General features: G+C 41.8%; 1 protein-coding gene across 1 annotated transcript; it reads left to right on the forward strand.

Annotated features, from left to right (window-relative positions):
* The first annotated feature begins 9,856 nt into the window (after positions 1–9,856).
* On the forward strand, positions 9,857–18,868 carry LOC149288061 (G protein-coupled receptor family C group 6 member A-like). The gene is made up of 6 exons (XM_089492188.1): positions 9,857–9,990; positions 10,739–11,042; positions 11,885–12,712; positions 14,024–14,239; positions 14,888–15,011; positions 17,754–18,868. The coding sequence occupies exons 1-6, from the start codon at positions 9,857–9,859 to the stop codon at positions 18,866–18,868; spliced, it is 2,721 nt and encodes a 906-aa protein (XP_089348314.1).
* The last annotated feature ends 1,306 nt before the right edge of the window (positions 18,869–20,174 follow it).

Consider the following 20,174-nt stretch of genomic DNA (forward strand, 5'->3'; position numbering starts at 1 on the left):
GTAAGCTGGCCACTCCGGCGGAGGTAGCAGGCGTTGCCACACCGCAAACAGACGCAGCCAGGGGGGAGAAACTGCCCTTACCATTAGGGACATTTTGGGCATGACTCTAGCCAGGAAGCAAACTGGCACGGAAGAGATGCTGGCACCACCACCACAACCACCACCAGCAGCGGCAGTGAAAAATGGGAAAGGCGAATGAGTGGGCAATTGGCGACCCACTCACCTGTTTCACCCCAGGGCAAAGCACCCAAACACTGTCAGTCTTAGACGTTTGGCAGCAGACTTCCAGAGCTCAGACACTAGGCCCTAGCGTAAGCTGGCCACTCTGGCGGAGGTAGCAGGCGTTGCCACACCGCAGACAGAGGCAGCCAGGGGGGAGAAACTGCCCTTACCGTTAGGGACATTTTGGGCATGACTCTAGCCAGGAAGCAAACTGGCACGGCAGAGATGCTGGCACCACCACCACAACCACCACCAGCAGCAGCAGTGAAAAATGGGAAAGGCGAATGAGTGGGCAATTGGCGACCCACTCACCTGTTTCACCCCAGGGCAAAGCACCCAAACACTGTCAGTCTTAGACGTTTGGCAGCAGACTTCCAGAGCTCAGACACTAGGCCCTAGCGTAAGCTGGCCACTCCGGCGGAGGTAGCAGGCGTTGCCACACTGCAAACAGACGCAGCCAGGGGGGAGAAACTGCCCTTACCATTAGGGACATTTTGGGCATGACTCTAGCCAGGAAGCGAACTGGCACAGAAGAGATGCTGGCACCGCCACAACCACCACCAGCAGCAGCATTGAAAAATGGGAAAGGCGAATGAGTGGGCAATTGGCGACCCACTCACCTGTTTCACCCCAGGGCAAAGCACCCAAACACTGTCAGTCTTAGACGTTTGGCAGCAGACTTCCAGAGCTCAGACACTAGGCCCTAGCGTAAGCTGGCCACTCCGGCGGAGGTAGCAGGCGTTGCCACACCGCAGACAGAGGCAGCCAGGGGGGAGAAACTGCCCTTACCGTTAGGGACATTTTGGGCATGACTCTAGCCAGGAAGCAAACTGGCACGGAAGAGATGCTGGCACCACCACCACAACCACCACCAGCAGCAGCAGTGAAAAATGGGAAAGGCGAATGAGTGGGCAATTGGCGACCCACTCACCTGTTTCACCCCAGGGCAAAGCACCCAAACACTGTCAGTCTTAGACGTTTGGCAGCAGACTTCCAGAGCTCAGACACTAGGCCCTAGCGTAAGCTGGCCACTCCGGCGGAGGTAGCAGGCGTTGCCACACCGCAAACAGACGCAGCCAGGGGGGAGAAACTGCCCTTACCATTAGGGACATTTTGGGCATGACTCTAGCCAGGAAGCAAACTGGCACGGAAGAGATGCTGGCACCACCACAACCACCACCACAACCACCACCAGCAGCAGCATTGAAAAATGGGAAAGGCGAATGAGTGGGCAATTGGCGACCCACTCACCTGTTTCACCCCAGGGCAAAGCACCCAAACACTGTCAGTCTTAGATGTTTGGCAGCAGACTTCCAGAGCTCAGACACTAGGCCCTAGCGTAAGCTGGCTACACTGGCGGAGGTAGCAGGCGTTGCCACACCGCAGCAAGTGCAATCAGTGGGGAGAAACTGCCCTTACCATTAGGGACATTTGAGGCATGACACCAGCCAGGAAGCGAACTGGCATTGAAGAGACGCTGGCACCACCAGCAGCAGCAGCAGAATTGGGAAAGGCGAATGAGTGGGCAATTGGCGACCCACTCACCTTTTTCACCCCAGGGCAAAGCATCCAAACACTGTCAGTCCTTGGCGTTTGGGAGCGGACTTCCAGAACTCAGACACAAGGCCCTAGCGTAAGCTGGCTACACCGGCGGAGGTAGCAGGCGTTGCCACACCGCAAACAGACGCAGCCAGGGGGGAGAAACTACCCTCTCCATTAGGGACATTTAAGGCATGACACTAGCCAGGAAGCGAACTGGCAGAGAAGAGACGCTGGCACCACCACCACCAGCAGCAGCAGCATTGGGAAAGGCGAATGAGTGGGCAATTGGCGACCCGCTCACCTGTTTCACCCCAGGGCAAAGCATCCAAAGACTGTCAGTCCTTGGCGTTTGGGAGCGGACTTCCAGAACTCAGACACAAGGCCCTAGCGTAAGCTGGCTACACTGGCGGAGGTAGCAGGCGTTGCCACACCGCAGCAAGTGCAACCAGGGGGGAGAAACTGCCCTTACCATTACGGACATTTGAGGCATGACACTAGCCAGGAAGCGAACTGGCAGAGAAGAGACGCTGGCACCACCACCACCAGCAGCAGCATTGGGAAAGGCGAATGAGTGGGCAATTGGCGACCCGCTCACCTGTTTCACCCCAGGGCAAAGCATCCAAAGACTGTCAGTCCTTGGCGTTTAGGAGCGGACTTCCAGAACTCAGATACTAGGCCCTAGCGTAAATTGGCTACACCGGCGGAGGTAGCAGGCATTGCCACACCACAGCAAGTGCAACCAGGGGGAGAAACTACCCTCTCCATTAGGGACATTTGAGGCATGATTTCAGCCAGGAAGCGAACTGGCAAAAGATACTGGCACCACCACCAGCAGCAGCGTTGGAAACAGAAAAAGGTGAATGAGTGGGCAATTGACGACCCGCTCACCTGTTTCACCCCAGGGCAAAGCATCCGAAGACTGTCAGTCCTTGGCGTTTGGGAGCGGACTTCCAGAACTCAGACACTAGGCCCTAGCGTAAATTGGCTACACCGGCGGAGGTAGCAGGCATTGCCACACCGCAGCAAGTGCAACCAGGGGGAGAAACTACCCTCTCCATTAGGGACATTTGAGGCATGATTTCAGCCAGGAAGCGAACTGGCAAAAGATACTGGCACCACCACCAGCAGCAGCGTTGGAAACGGAAAAAGGTGAATGAGTGGGCAATTGACGACCCGCTCACCTGTTTCACCCCAGGGCAAAGCATGAAAGTTTGTCAGTCCATGGCGTTTGGGAGCGGACTTCCAGAACTCAGACACTAGGCCCTAGCGTAAATTGGCTACACCGGCGGAGGTAGCAGACGTTGCCACACCACAAACACGTGCAACCAGGGGGAGAAACTGCCTTAAACATTACAGAGAAAAAAAATTAACTTTCCAAGCTAAGAGCTGGGTAACCCAACTTGGGCAGATTGAATTTAAGAAAGGCAATCTGCTCCATCAGATGAGGTGCCATGCGTGAGCGCTGTGGACTCAGTATGTTTCCAGTCATAGAAAACACGCGCTCACTTTGAACAGTGGTTGGCGGACATGATAGTAGCTGCTGCGCAACCCATGAGAGTGCAGGCCACACACTCTTCTTTTCATCCCAGTAGCTAAGAGGATCAACATTAGGCGCAGAAGGAACTTCACAGAGGTAAAGTTTGACCATTTCAGCAGCACTACTCTCCTTTCTGCTGCTAGCTCTGTCAGATGGTCCAACTATACTCCCAAGTGCCTCTTCCCAAAACGCAGCTGCTCCACTCAGCTGTGTTGTGCTGCTTGTGGCACTGCTGCTGATGCTGCTGCTAGGAGTAGCAGACCACATCATCTCTTCCTCCTCCTGCACCTCTCCCTCCTCGGACAGCATTCCCATTTTACGTTGCCAGTCACGCACCTTGTTGACCAATTGCTCCCGGTAGCTACTGAGAACATTACATTTCAAAGCTAGCTTTCCCTTAATTCTTGGATCGCAAAGGCACGCTAGCATCATTTCGGGACTCTCTTCCATTCGTTTGTGAAGGTGTACTTTTAGCAGATCCTTCAGCTTCCTGGCTATGGCTGCTACGTCAGGATGTAGAGTGCCACCTTGAACAGCCTCACGGTTTCCAAGGAACACATCCATCTTGCTGCCTAGATGGGAGAACACTGGGATTACCTGGGCCAGACTGGCAGTGTTTGAGCTTAAATTTTCTGTGGCATCCCTGAATGGTTTAAGGACTGCCACTAGCTGGGCGATCACTGTCCAATCCTCCCTATTCAATGGAGAGGTAATCCCAATATTGTGCTCTGAGGCAAGATTATGGATTGCCCTCTGCTGCTCCAAAATCCTCTCCAGCATGTCTAACGTGGAGTTCCACCGTGTACTGACATCCTGGCGTAGGCAGTGTACGGGAAGACCTGACCTCTCTTGCTCTTCCCTCAAAAGTTGACTAGCCTTAACACTATGGTGAAAGTGCCCAGCGATCTTTCTGCAGCGGGACAGAACTACTGCTACCACATTAGTTCCTTCTGACATTGCTGCCTTCACTACAAGATGTATGATGTGGGCTGCACAGCGCACACCAACAATATGACCATCTCGCAGCGCTTTCACCATATTGGCACCTCCGTCAGTTACCACAAAACCAACTTCAACATTGGTGCCCGCCTCTGCTCCCACCCAAAGGCTAAACATTTTCCTCATTGCATGCAGAATATTTTGGGAAGTGTGCTTTTCATCCATCACTTCTGCATGGAGAAGGAAAGATCGGTAGCCTGCTGCAGCAGCTTCCTTAGACACACCGGGCTGCCACCAGTGTGCTGTCAAAGAAAGGCATGCTGGCCGCTAGGTGCACTCCACAAATCTGTAGTGAAATGAACACACTGACCAGCAGCCTTGGAAAGCTTCTCTTTCACTGCTGCAACACAGGACCGATACAATGAGGGGACAATGTTCCTGCTGAAAGTGGAACGTGACGGAACTGTATATTGTGGAGCCACAGCCGCCATCAATTGTTTGAAAGGCTCCCCTTCGATCATAGAGAAGGATGCCCCTCCAACAGCAATGAACTGACCAATCAGTCGCGTTATTTTATTGGCCTGCTGTTTGGGCATTGATCTTTTGGATTGGAATGCCACAAATTGTTCCAGGGTGGGCTGGACATGCAGTGCTCCAACCTGCCTTGGTCTCTGGCTGCCAGCACTAGCTGCTGCTGCTGCTGCTGCTGCTATTGGCTCAGAAGAAGAAGCTGTTGGGGTTTTTCCACGGCCACCAGCTATGCTGCCTGCACTAAGTTTTACTTCTGCATCTTTCCCCAATAGCACAGCGTTGTGTTGAGTGCTGAGGTGATGCTTCATGCTAGCACTGGTAAAATGGCCAGACACTTTCCCTCTGCTTATTAGCTTCCCACAATGTTTGCACTTTCCATAGCGCCCTTCTTCAACATTTTCAAAGTGCTCCCAAATTGGGGCGCGCATAGCCTTGGAGTGTGCCTTGGGTGCTGCTCCTACTGCTCGGGGTGGATGAACAGAGGCAGAACTAGTGGTGGTGGGACTGGTGGTAACAGTACTGGCCATAGTGGGACTGCTAAATGCTTTAGATTTGCTAGGTTTTGCTGCTGCTGCTGCTGGTGGTGGTGGTGATGGTGATGATCGTAGCGGAGAAGGTGGAGGCTCAGGGGAAAATTGTGCACTAGTCATTTGGACACTGCTCCCTGAGGAATCTGATTCATGACCACTCATCTCCTCTACTTCCTCTGGCTCATAGTCTAGCTCTTCATTAGCCAGATCGAATGGAATTCCTGCTAGGCTGGAGCTAAGACTGATATCGTCGTGAGACTCATGACTAGTAGTAGTGCGAGCAGGAAGAATAGACTCTGCACTTGGCCTCTCAGTCTCAGGCTCCTCTGCTACCTCGCTAGGTGGAGTCCCACTATGTGTAGCCCTCTCTCTAACTGTCTTTACAAAAATTTTGTAAGGACTTGGTGGCTTGCTAGAGGTACTAGGAGGACATGGCGTGGGCGGGTACCAGTGGGAACAGTAGGCGCAGCACTAGTGGTGGTAGAGGCGGTGGGGGGGTGGTGGTGGTGGTGGTGGTGGTTTTCCCTACAAAGGAATGAGATCGCTTTTGTTTGGGACCCCTCTGAGTCTTGCTGCTAATTTGGCTCTGCTTGGTACCTTGCATGCTGCTTGTGGATGGGGAAGATGCTGCTTGGGGCAAAAGGCACTTCTTTTTAGTCACTGGGCTGGTACTACTTGTGCTACCCTTTAACTTTGAACGTGCTTCTGGTGCTTTAGGCTTTCCGTAAAAAACCATAGAGCTTGTGGGCCTTGCCGCACTACTACTGCCTGCTTTTGGTGCCTTTCCTTTACTTGATGATCCTTCAAGCAATGCTTCCCCAAATGATAAGCGAGAGCTTGGCCTACTTGGCCGACTAGACTGACGCAAAGGCTGCATCTTAGAACTGGTGGTGGTGCTGGTGGTGGTGGTAGATGGAGCTTGTCCCTCCTTAGTCCCAAAAGGAGGATCCATTTCAAATTTTGTGTTGTGTGTGTAGTGTAGTGTAGTGTTTAAAAAACTATAAAAAAAACAAAAAAAAACAAAGGAAAAACGAATTAAAGACAAAAAAATTAGAGGAAGTTCTCTTCAGTGCTACTGCTTAAAAAGTAAAACTATGCACTACTGCACTGTGCTGTTGTGTGCAATCTGGCAAAGTGCTAAAGTTATTTAAATTATTAACTCAAGATTAACTATTTAATAACTAGCAGTATTTTATTTTTAATTTGAATTGACACGGGCCTAAGAGCTTAGCCTACTACTATGCTAGCCTAAAGCTATATTTCCTTACTATAAGTCTACCTCTAGGCAGACGCTCTCAAACCCACTAAGCTAAAGTGAGGTTAAATCAGATTCAGTATGATTTATTAATTAATATTAAGTTATATAATATTAATAGATTAGAAATAATTTACTTATATATTATGTATTATAGATAGAAGAATATAGATTATGAATTAGAATTTAGAATTAGAATTACTTATATTATAGATTATGAATTAGAATTTATATTGTTGTATATTATTTATAATATATTATAGATTAAGATTAAAGAAGATTAGAATTATTTTAGTACTACAGCTTGAAGCTTTGCTTAGTACAGCTCGTCACAGTCAATTTTTCTTGAAAAGAATTAGAAATAAAATAAAATGTCACGGCAAAACAGTTAGCTTCACTGCTTGCTGAACAAAAACACACAGCACTTATGCGGCTGCACTCACTAGCCCAACAAGTTCACTTCACTGATGGACTGAGGTGAGCAAAACACTAAGGGTACTTTTAATAAAATTGAAATAAAATGTAAAATAAATGAGAAAATCTTTGCAAAACAGTTATCGTCACTGCTTGCTGATCAAAAAAAAACACAGCACTTATGCGGCTGCACTCACTAGCCCAACAAGTTCACTTCACTGATGGACTGAGGTGAGCAAAACAAATGAAATAAAATGAAAGATTATTAATTAAGAAAAATTGACTTGGTCTCTTGCTGTTGCTAAAACAAAGCACAAACTATAGAGCTGCAGCACCAGTACTAATAAGATTAGCTGAACTATACGCTAGTAGTAATTAATTAATATTATTACTTTTATTTATAGCTAATTTAATTAACTATTAAGATAAGAAAGAATTATAGAATTATTGATATTACTGATTTTAGATTAGACACTAGTAGATGTCTTGAATGTCTACAGTACACTCTACACTAGTATACTATTACTAACTATAACTGACAAATATATATATAATTTTATAATGAATTCAATTATTAATTATATTAATTAATATTACTGATTTTAAATTAGACACTAGTAGATGAATGTCTACAGTACACTCTACACTAGTATACTATAGTATATATATATATGACTGACAAATATATATATATATATAATATTATAATGAACTATTAAATTATAGACTCTATTAAATTATTATTTATGAATTCTATTTAATTTATTTAAGCAGGACAGGCAGTAGGCACTAGTGCCAGCCCAGGGCAAGGGCACCCCACTGGGTGCACTGTCAACTCAACAGCACTTACACTACAGTTGATGACAAATTAAATAAAAATTAAATTAATCAAATTATTATTATTAATTATATTAAGTAGCACTGAAGTGAGGATGAAGTACACTGTGAGAAATGGCAGGCTAAGGCTTACCAGTCTCACACAGAACAGAACAATCTCTCTGTAACGCTCGGATGCAGCACAGCAGTGTTGCCAAAGCAGTCACAGCGAAAAATGAATGGATCTCTCAGGCAAGCTCTGGTCTTATAAAGGCGCCTTCAGAATTCAAAAAACAGCAGCACAGGCATTGGACGAGACCCTTAGCGTGACGTCACAAGAGTGAGCTGATTGGACAGACGAGATCAGCTCACTCCTGTTTGATTCTTCGTGGTTGTGAGTCTTCGTCTTCTCCTACGTTTTGCCGGCACTGTATTCTCTTCGGCGTGTCTTCGGAATGAACAAAAAAACGGCCTCTTCGTGCTCGTTTTCATGTTCGCCCGAAGACGAATGCGCAAGTCTAATAGAAATTTCAGGAAATGGATTTATAAAATTAGTTGTGTAAAAACAATATACTATTCTATTACATACTGAGTTGAATAACTAACTCAATAGGTAACATAAGAAGACTAGGTAAAGCCGTACTCTCTTGTCACACCTATAACCACACCCTCTAGGGTATGCTTCTAAGATATGGGTAAGGTATTAGTGTTTGTGAGCATATGATGTTAGCATATGTATTTGTCTGTAACTGTAAATGTGTAAGTGTATGTTAGTGTATAGTGTTAGCATGATTATGTGAGTGGGTGTCAGCATATGTGTTGGAGTGTCAGGGATGAGCCTAGTGTTAATTGTGCCTAAGAGATGGAAAGAAGGAGCAGGACACCACCTGACGGATGTGTGCCGCACTGGGTCAGACAGCATCATGTTTGAGAGACAAAATAGAGTAACAAAATACAAACAAAAATTCAGCGTTCTCTCTTTTGTTTTCTTTTACTTCGTTGAGGGTCCCTTCTCCTTTTCGAACATTTAACAAACTAACAAAATTTTGTCCCATGTGGGAAAATATGCCCTGGTCATAAGCATTCAGAGAAGTAATGGGGCACATGTGTGAAATATGCAGCCCACCAATGACAAATACACACTAAAATACTTTATACATTATATAGCTGAAAAGGAAAAAACAATGAGAGAGAAAGTAAAAAGGTCTTAACCTGTGAAATTACAAAATTGTATGTGTCTCATACGGGGCTATATAGCTCCTCCTCACCTTGATGGTTTACATGGTTTATTTTTCAAACAGGCATGCTATGTTCTGACTATAAGAAATTTTAACAGTGACCATGAAACCCATTTAGCTAAAAGAAATACATTTCAGCGGTATAATTTATTTATATAAGCTTAAGAACTATTATGATGAAGAAAAACATATAGATTTGGAGCAACGTGTTGTTAATGGTCATATCTGTCTACTTTGTCTAGTTCGTAGATAGCCTTATCAGCTGCTTCTCTAATAAAAAGCTATTGAACTGACGTCTTTGACAACATATATTCCCCCCTGGGATTTACGGAGATGTTGCTTAATAGCACAAGGTTTACTTTTGATCAAACAAGTACTTTTGTTTATGACAAGTACCAAAAAAATGAATCAATGCAAAAGATATCACAGGAAAAACCACCAGGTTTGTTTTAGTGACTCTGACATTGGCAAGAGGTAATGGAACAGCTGCCAAAATATTCAATAGGATTTATGACGTCCACTACAGTACTATGTGTGATATGTAAATAGAGTCATTTATGTGTACTGTCTTAATCTAAAATCATTATCTGAACATTTGGAGCCATGACAGCTATACAGAAACAGCTGTCCCCATAACAAAGGGAATAAACTTTAGCAAAGTATATCCAGCTCATTCTGCTTGCTTGCAGGCAGCACAGTAAGTACACCACGGCTGGCTATTTGTATACCTTCCTGTATCTGTCCAGAGGAAAGAGCATGCTACAAAGACATGGCCCTGTGTGGAGTACTGTTGATCACCACTGGAATACTGCTTAGTGGCATATATTGTTGCATGACCCCTGAAGATTTTGTTGGCGCTAGACATCACGGGGACATTATGATTGGAGGCTTGTTTGCTGTACATGGTAGAATGATGCGTTCGACTAAGGGATACCCAAAGCAACCAATAATCCAGAGCTGCGCAGGGTGAGTATATCTGTTTTTAGCTTTATGCTGTAGAGCCTTGCTTACTGTCAAAAGATAACATATGGAAACCATAATGCAAGCCATTTTAATAATACTGTTTGTGTATGTACGCACACTCCTTATTTTTGCACTATACGCAACAGTGTTTTTTTCTTTTCAAAAGATAATTATAGGACACAGAGGTTTTTAACTCTGGCCCAGCATCTAAAAATAAGATTATCAATAAATATTATATGGGTCCACACTTTTTTAAAGATACTTTTCAATATTAGGTTTGCAGTTACATTATGCATCTTTTGAGAATTGTTTCTACCACTATGCACCAGAACACCATCAAATGTTTGGCTCCTGATGCTGCGTTTTTGCAGCATCTTCAGGACATGTTTTACAACTAATACATAAATCAAAGACACAGATCTAAAGAGTGTATCCTGGCATCATGATAGATATATAAATGTATCGTGATGCCATGATATAATATTTTATACTTGTGGAACACATAGACATGTGCATGGCCCATTTTCACGTCTTTGATTTTAATTCATTTTAGGTAGGTTCCTTTATTTTTCTTGGATTCTTTTCCACCCAATATTGCATTTGTCTGACTCAAAATAACCCTTGTCTATTAGGACATAACTTTTAGTCCAAAAAGATACCCAACACCTGCTGCTTTTTGTGTTGTTTGTTGACTAGTGGACTAAATTTGATAATAAACTAATTTGATTTGTGCTTGTTTATTAAACTGCAGTTTTGAAATACAAGGCTTCCTGCAGGTGCTTGCCATGAGCCATGCTATCGAGATGATAAACAATTCGCCACTCATACCTGGAATAAAACTTGGGTATGAGATATACGACTCTTGTTCTGAAAATACACTGAGTGTATTAGCAGCAATGAGATTCCTATCTACATATAACTCAACAGAGGACACTTTGAAATTCCAATGTAATTTCACAAACTATACACCAAAAATAAAGGCTGTCATTGGAGCCAGTTACTCTGAAATTTCTATAACTGTTGCAAAGATGCTCAACACACAGCTCATACCACAGGTACGTTAAATAATGTATATTATTTTGTGATGTGTTTTATATTTCATATTCTGACTATCCGGATGATATATTTCCAGCACTCTTTAGCAGTTAACGCCTAAACTATTGTTGAAGTTCATATCATGTAAAGGAAAGTGAGCATCTTTCTTGACGTAACTTGGCTGAGGGTTATGAAAGCTGTACAATATCTCAAAATAATCTCTGATTTTAATAATGATGGTATAGTAAACCTATCCATTAATATTTTTGTGTGGTGAATTATTTCTTAATAATATCAAAGTTTTCATATACTTAACACAATGCTTAATATATTAAGATTTTCAAAATGAAATAAAGAAACATTTTAATTTAAACAATTACATAATTTTAAAAAGGTAGTTAAAATAATAAGTTGATTCTCCAAAGTACATCTCAGGTCCATTGTCATGCCAGCAGTGCGCATATTAAATAGACCCAAAGGTTCCGTTTTTCTCAACAGAAGTCTCAATCAAGTGAAACCAAAGACATCTGGCAAATATACACAAGGCAAACTGTAATAAGGCCAAACACCAAGCTAGCAGATGATTTGTGTGACAAAGGCTTGCCGCTTCGCTCTGTTTGATCTGTAGGAATTAATGTTCATGTGTAGAAATGTATGCTGAGAAACACAAGAATTTTAGGATTGTATAAAACACGATAGGCTCAGTTTGTTATGGGTACATGTGATGATTACATTAACTTGTACCTACGTTCAGATGTTCAGATAAGTTTTATAACCAGATCTGTTAGTCTTACACAATAGCTGCAGCTGGTAAATCTCTGAAATCTCTGAGCGAAATATAATAACAAAAATATTTTTCTAGGTCAGTCACTCTTCATCTGCTGAAGAACTAAGTGACAAATTTCGCTTCCCAGCATTCCTGAGGACAATTCCTAATGATGCCCATCAAACAAGAGCAATGGCAAAACTTATACATAACTCTGGCTGGAATTGGATTGGAATGATTGTTATGGATGACGACTATGGACGTTCAGCTTTAGAGAGCTTTGGAACACAGACCATGACAATTAATGTATGCATTGCATTTAAAGAACTCCTACCAGCACATTTATCTGACAGCTCAGTCCAAGCAAGGTTAAATGAAACCATTAAAACAATACTGAGAGAAACGAGAGTCAATGTCATTGTTGTCTTTGTGAAACCTTCACTTTTAATCAAACTTTTCAAGAAAATCATGGAAATGAAAATTCAAAAAACTTGGATTGCAAGTGACAGCTGGTCTGCAGCCTCTATAATCAGCTCTATTCCAAGTATCAACAAAATTGGACAAGTAATTGGTTTCATGTTTAAAAGTGGTGACGTTTCATCTTTCCATGCATATCTGAAAGATTTAAACTATCAACATTTTGAGGTTAACCAACTTTTAGACCAATATGCTGTGCTACTCTCTCACTGCCCAAAAGCAAAACATGATGAGTTATATAGATGTATTACCAATTATTCTAAGGAGGCCTCCTATAACGTACAGAGAAACAAAAACAGATCGCTTAGAGGGGATTTTCTTTCTGCAGCAGTACAGCCAGGATTTGTCTACAGCACACAATTAGCAGTAACAGCTATTGCATATGCCATTCGTCAACTCTGCATGGACAGAGACTGCAAGGATCCAACTGCATTTGCACCCTGGGAGGTATAATTTTAGCATTTTATACTTTCTATAGATGTGCTTAAAAGACAAGAGACATTTTATTTGAAATACAGAGGAGAAGGGTATTTTGGCTAGACACAACTTTTGGTGTATATGGGCCATTTACAAGCAGTGATGGGTAGCAGTCCCCCTACTTGCCCTCTTGGGCAATAAAGCCTCCAGTGTCCGGCTGCACAATGGGCCAGTTAAATGGGAGATCTCCCCAAGTAGCCAACTTATGCTATGGAGGCTGTGCTGAGACACAGCATAGTCTCCATAAACTACAATAAAAGGCACTGAGTGCCTTTAAGACATGGTGCACAGGGATATGACATCATATCCCAGCACACCATGTCTAAAAGTTGCGCAGAGCACTTTAATACATTCAGGATGACGGCAACACTGCTTACAAGGGAGATATTTGATCTCACTAAATGGCCAATAGAGCAGTGGCATATTGGGGAGAGGGGCTACTGTCACCCCTTGAACTGCCTTCCCTGGGCCTACACTAGAATATGACACTACCCAAGAGTTGACGTAAACACAGCTTTCTGTAAAGACACACTGATTATTTATCTTATTGCCACAGCATCGAAAGGAACATTACAACTGACTGAATCATTTCATTGGTTGCTAGGATGATGTAGACTTTTACGATATAGCAAATGGATATAAACACTCAGTATAAGTAGTTATATTTGCTAAGGGTTTTGAGTTCATAGACACAGGAAAGATAGGAGTGGAAATGACACTGAAGTCAATAAAATGGCAGTTAAAAGGGTAGCAAGGGTAGCAAGGGTAGACATTTTCTGTATGTTATAGGCTGGGAGGTATGCAATAGAAGATTAGTTAGTAGAATATGTGATGTATTTAGCTGGTAGCTGAAGAACGACATTTATTGTTGTTAGTTGAGCTTTATAAAATAATGCATTTAAAAAATACAGCCCAAAAGCAGTTATAAATGTAGTTAGTAGGGTAGTTAATATGGTGCATAGTAGGTTTGCGGTAGTTGTTTTTGAATTAATAATGCATGACACCACTATAGGGAAATGCAATATTTTGATATCCAGTGCCACAAACTTCATATATGACATTTAAATATGTGGAGGAGTGTGTGAAATTAAGGAAAGAGGAGAAAGGGGACATGGAGTAGTGGATATATAAAAACCAAGGGAGGAAAAACAAGAGGAAGGGAAAAATATTCAGACAGAAGACATATACAGTCATTGCCTACTGTCGCACCCACTAATACTACAGAAAATAACATTGGAGCATGTTTTTAAATTGTTTAAAATCTCTCTCAATTTGTTATAGTTGTTACAGGTTCTTCAGACATCAAATTTCTCCTATGAAGGCAGACATGTTTACTTTGATTCTAGAGGAGATGCAAACACGGGATATGATGTATTACTCTGGAAGGAAGGTCCAAAAGGAATTATAAATATCACCACAATTGCCGAGTATGATATTCTTAAGGATGTTTTCATATTTAAAAGTAAAGAAAAGGAAAATGAGTTCAAACATTTGAAGGTAAACTATTTGAATTATTTGCTTCATACTAAAGAAGATGACGTACAGAACTGATGTATGGGGGGGCTAGCTCACAGAGGTGAAAATGTATGTCACAATTTAGATTAATGATTCTCATAATTGTTTTCAATGCTATATCCCTGTCCTGGTGGCTATATACACGTGTAGACTTTCACAATATTCTGTCCGATATGGGCATATAGGATTCTTTAGCACTCTTCTGAAGCCGTTTATTATGTGTATTGTATATTTAGTTCTACACTAAAAAATAGTTATAAACTTGTAAAGATCACTGCAAGTTCAGACTAACAAGGGCATTCAGAAAGGAAGTGCCAAGCTGTGTATATACATTTTGAGATATTTTAAGTTGCAATGGTAAATTATCTCATGCCACTTAATTAAATCACAAAACTGCAAAACAATTTTGGTCTTTGATGGTCATCCCTGTGAACTTTCTAGGATAGGCTTAAGGCTTAAGGGTGGGAGGTAATTGGGCCGAAAGTGAGACCAAACACTGCTCCTCTGCCTGGAGTAAAAAGACACTGGACACTCCAGGTAAAACAGGTAAAACATGTAGAGTTCATAGGAATGTTTATGATTGATGATTTTACCATACACATTAATAGTGTTATATGTTTGACAATGCAGAAAATTCAGTCCAAATGTTCAGAAGAATGCAAACCTGGACAAATGAAAAAGACATCAGCAAGCCTACATACATGCTGCTATGAGTGTGTTAGTTGTCCAGAAAATCATTATACCAATAAACCAGGTATGTAGAAATTAGATGAAAATATTTTTGCACAAATGTATTTAATGTAAACTATAGAAAACCGGTCTCAAGTGCAAACATTTTGGAGGTTCTACATTCAGAGTTCTCTGATAGTATAGGCACATGTTAATGACTTCAAAAACAGGGTTATTTATGAACTTCCAATGAAAAACAAACTCTTACCTGATACAGAAGAGGCTGCCATGGAGCTACCATATGCATCAAAGTGCATAGGATGGGTTGTTCCTTTAATTGTGGTGACTTGACAAGTAGTCATGCTGACTTGACAAGTAGTCATGCTGACTTCACGCAGAACCATTACATTACATTACGATTTCGCATCGTTGTTACAGTCAGAAGAACAGTTTAGAAACACAAACACATACAATAACACATACAATAACAAACTGGTGCAAAGGAGAAGAGGGCCCTGCTCTTCCGAGCTTACAACCAAAAACAAATATATAGTTTTATAGGTATGGCTATCAGCTTTCAGTAAATCAGGAATAAATATATCATAAAAATATATCTGTGGACATGAAAAATATAAAATGCATTCATCTCTAAATAGATAGACAGACAGACATCGAGATGGGGTGGGCTCGACTTGTTTGATGGATATACAGTATAGTATCCTCACAGGCATTATATATTGAGAAAATTACCGTATTTTTCGCTCTATAAGACGCACCTGCTGATAAGACGCACCTAGATTTTAGAGGAGAAAAAAAAGGAAAAAATATTTTGAGCTAAAAAATGGGCTAAAATATTTATTACAATAACTGAATAAGCTATGAACACAGTAAGACACACACAGTAAGACACACACAGACACAGTAAGACACACACAGACACAGTGAGACACACACACACACACACACACACACACACACAGTAAGACACACACACACAGTAAGACACACACACACACAGTAAGACACACACACACAAACACAGTAAGACACACACAGTAAGACCTCCCTCCCTAACCCCCCTTCTCAGTATCTCCCCTCTAACTCCCTAACCCCCCCTTCTCAGGATCTCCCCTCTAACTCCCTAACCCCCCCTTCTCAGGATCTCCCCCCCCCCCCGCCCCGGTCACTTACCTTAAACTCCTGTGTTGGAAGCGTGAGGCGTTTGTCTCGGGTGCCGGCGCTTCACTGCTGAGCGCCGGCGTCTGACGTCATATGCCGGCGCCCAGCGTAAAGCGCCGGCACCCGAGACAAACGCTTCCAACACAGGAGTTGAAGCGCTGAGGCAGGCGGCGGTGGCGGCGGCTGCCGCCAGCAAAGGATTCCTGTATATCTGTCAGGCAGAGGGGCCCGAGAGTTGCCGAGCGGTTGTCTTCAGCAACCGCTCGGCACCCCTTGGGCCCCCCTGACTGGCAGAAATCCAGGACTCCTCTGCTGGCGGCCGCCGCCGCCTGCCTCAGTTGCGACCCCGGATTTATCGGCGTATAACACGCAGGTAGGGTTTAAGCTCCGGATTTTAGTTAAAAAAGTGCGTGTTATACGCCGATAAATACGGTATATCGTTGCCCCCCCTCCCTCCCTCCCTGCCTGCCTGCCTGCATGCATCTTCGCTCCATAAGACGCGGCTGATTTTTCATCCTACTTTGGGAGGAAAAAAACTGCGTCTTATGGAGCGAAAAATACGGTAAATTAACCTGAAGAGAAACTGATGAACAGCTCCTTTACGGAATCTATATAAAGTATTCTTTAGTTCCTGATAAATTGTCCTTAAAAGAAAAGGTTAAATTTGTAAAAAAGGTTGACCCTCAGAATAAACTAGTTGTTCCTTTGCCTTTCATTTTAATAGAAACTAAACAATTTTCCAGAATGTCTTTGTTGGCTGCACTAGGAAACATTGTAGATAAAACCTGTTGAGTTCTGTAATTGAGTCTAAAATAGGTAGCACAATAACAAGAGGTAGTTCTCAAGCAACTGGCACACCCCATTTCTAGTATGGCAGTAGTGCATATACCCATACCTGGGAACGCTCCGGGTTTGGCCCAGAGAACACTGGGAGAAGCTGTGCTACACTTGAATCCTTTGGGTCACGGGTCCTGGCACGCCCCACTCCCCGCCCATTTCCCCACAGACATTGGCTGAACTGCCCCCTGACTCACCCACAAGTTCTCAGATATGCATATACCCTTTTTAGCGCGACTAACCTTCAGAGACAAATCTCTTCATGTATGGTTGAAGTCCCCTGATCTAGACACTATAGGTTGTGTACCACTACATCCCTAGGTGCAGAGCTGAACTGGCGACGGTGAGGTAGCCCTCAGACTTTAAGGCCAACAGCTGACTGATGACGTAAGTGCAGCCAACAACTGAATATGTGTGGCCACATGCTACCTTTTGTTGCACACGTAGTATGCAAATAGTCATATCCAGCTGGTAGCCCCCACCCTATAGCGGAAGCAGCAGATTCGGTGACTATGTGGTGTTGTTGGCCACCATTGTGCCAGATGGCCAGTCCAGGTCTGTCTAGGTGTACAGAAGAGAAATGGGTGGCATTAAGCAGCCAGTGCAATACTTACTATGGCCATGTTATAAGAGTATAATAAAGCCTTGATTTAAACATTAAGAAACATTATTTCAGAATATCATCATACTAAAAGATGTATTCCTTTTGGAGTGGGTAGTGGTATTCTTAATTTTGACTTATTTTACCACCTCATTTTACTCTATTTTTATCCTTATGTTTATACTTAACAGTCCATTTATTCCTTTTTAGATATGGGCTATTGTCTTCAGTGTGACAACAAGACTCACTGGGCTCCTGTAAGCAGTTCTAAGTGCCACAAGAAAAGGATTGAATATTTGCTCTGGAATGATGGCTATGCTATTGTGCTCCTTATCATTTCTTTTTTGGGAGTTTCTCTAATAATAGCAGTAGCAATACTCTTTGCTAAGAATTTTGATACACCTGTGGTCAAGGCATCCGGAGGCACTCTTTGCTATGTTATTCTCCTCTCCATCTTTTTTAGTTTTGTAAGTGCTGTATTGTTTATTGGCAAACCAGAAGACTTCAAGTGCAAAGTCCGTCAAACTCTGTTTGGCATTAGTTTCACGGTGGTGGTGTCTTGTATCCTGCTAAAGTCCATAAAAATACTGTTAGCATTTAGCTTTGAGCCAAAGGTACAAGATATTCTGAAATGTCTATACAAACCTTTCACTTTAGTATTTGTATGTACAGGGGTCCAGATTAGCATTTGCACTGTATGGCTTATATTCTGGTCACCACACACTAAGGAGAATTTCTCTCTTCCAAAGACTATTATACTGGAATGCGATGAAGGTTCCACCGTGGCTTTTAGTGTCATGTTAAGCTATATAGCCATTCTGGCTTTCGTGTGTTTCATATTTGCATTTAAGGGAAGGAAACTTCCAGAAAACTACAATGAAGGCAAATTTATCACATTCGGCATGTTGATATACTTCATAGCATGGATAACATTTATCCCTGTTTATGCCACAACTTTTGGCATATATTTACCTGCTGTTGAAATGATTGTTATATTAATATCAAGCTATGGGATACTGTCATGCACTTTTTTCCCAAAATGCTATGTTATCTTATATAAACAAGATACCAATACAAAATCTGCCTTTCTTAAAATAATTTATAAATATTCTTCAAAAAGTGCTAGCAGTCTGACTGTTAGTAGCCATATATCTTCCAGTTCTATACCAAGCTTGTCTAATGTTCCTAATTCAGATACATATGGCAGATCTTCCTCAGTGAGATGTGTAAGTAACAGCTTCTCTTTTCATGAGAGACTTGTAGCAGCTGATATACCTTTAGCAGATGACAGAGGTCTCATACGAAAAAGGTTATCAAGCATTTAATGACGTGAAAGAAAATACGGTAATAAATGAATTGATACATTGGAAATACCATATATGGTCAGCTCAGCCTGTGATGCCAGATTCCACAAGTTTTGAAGATTGACTTATATTTACTAAATATATTAATTTAAATTGGAACTGTCATCATGCTAATCAATTGTTGGATATAATTCATGGAAGATCATCATATTCAGGAAATAGAGGTTGTTACCTATCCCTGCTACTTCACTGTGAAAAACATCCATCTTTCTTTTTAATGAACGACTCAGTGAACAGGACGGCTGTGCAGTCTGTAGTTCTGTGTTAAACATTTCATTTCAGTTTTTACCAAACTGTGTTGTGTGAGGTTGCGAGAAAATGAGAATGGGAGTGTATATATATATATATATATATATATATATATATATATATATATATAGTAGATCTAATATATTTATATAGTAGATCTAATGGTTAATTTTGTTGTGATGCATATCAAAACCTTTATCAAGACATTTGTTATCAAGACTTGTGATGTGACTTTCCTTATTTTATTACACAGATAACTTCATTAAAAGCCTATCAATTATGCAACCTCTACCATTATCTAATAGGCATGTTATAATTTCCTGTTTTCTTTTAACTTAAATTATCGTGTTGTGTCATCATGACTTACTATGTAGAATTGCAAATAAAGTTGAAACTGTACTTGGTTTTTTAAATAATTATTAAAAATTAGTTTATTACTTCTTAAAAGTGTAGATGACATTTATTTGTTCCCATTAACCAGTTTCCTGAGAAAAACATATTCATGCATACGGAACACCATGCCATTCATTATATATATTTTTTAGTTAAAATTGTTATTTACCACCACTCAGTTGCATGGTAAATTCACAAATAAAAGATATTAACACATTTTTGCTAATATGTGTTTAATTGGGGATTATTCTAGCCTTGGTGTTCAAATAATCTACATTTAATGAAGAGAGGCGGTTAGTATTTGCTTTACCTTCTTTACTGTGTCACCATAGCAGGAAAAATATATCAAATTAAAAGAACCAATCAAAACACAGAATGTCCAATAAGTATGATCAACATCCCAGAATCCTTCTCTTTCTTTGTTGCTCAGGGGACTTGAAGACAACTCAAACTCAAGTCGAAATCAACAGCATGAAACAAAGCCGACTATAACAGGAATATTCCTTTTTGAAACAATTTGATTCATAGAAAAAAATTAACAGTACCATGTCTTCACAGAAATGTCGAAACAATAAAGAGACAATACTACTAAAAATATCTCAACAAACGGAATGCGTCCCAAAAG

The sequence above is a fragment of the Sceloporus occidentalis genome, unplaced genomic scaffold (assembly GCF_023333645.1).
Source record: "Sceloporus occidentalis isolate IW3139 unplaced genomic scaffold, rSceOcc1.0.p SCAF_54, whole genome shotgun sequence".
Lineage (NCBI taxonomy): Eukaryota > Metazoa > Chordata > Lepidosauria > Squamata > Phrynosomatidae > Sceloporus > Sceloporus occidentalis.

Coding starts and splice junctions, on each gene's coding strand:
- LOC149288061 (XM_089492188.1), top strand. CDS start 9,857: ATGACCCCTGAAGATTTTGTTGGCGCTAGACATCACGGGGACATTATG. Junction 14,240..14,887: donor ATGAGTTCAAACATTTGAAG/GTAAACTATTTG, acceptor TTGACAATGCAG/AAAATTCAGTCCAAATGTTC. Junction 15,012..17,753: donor TCATTATACCAATAAACCAG/GTATGTAGAAAT, acceptor ATTCCTTTTTAG/ATATGGGCTATTGTCTTCAG.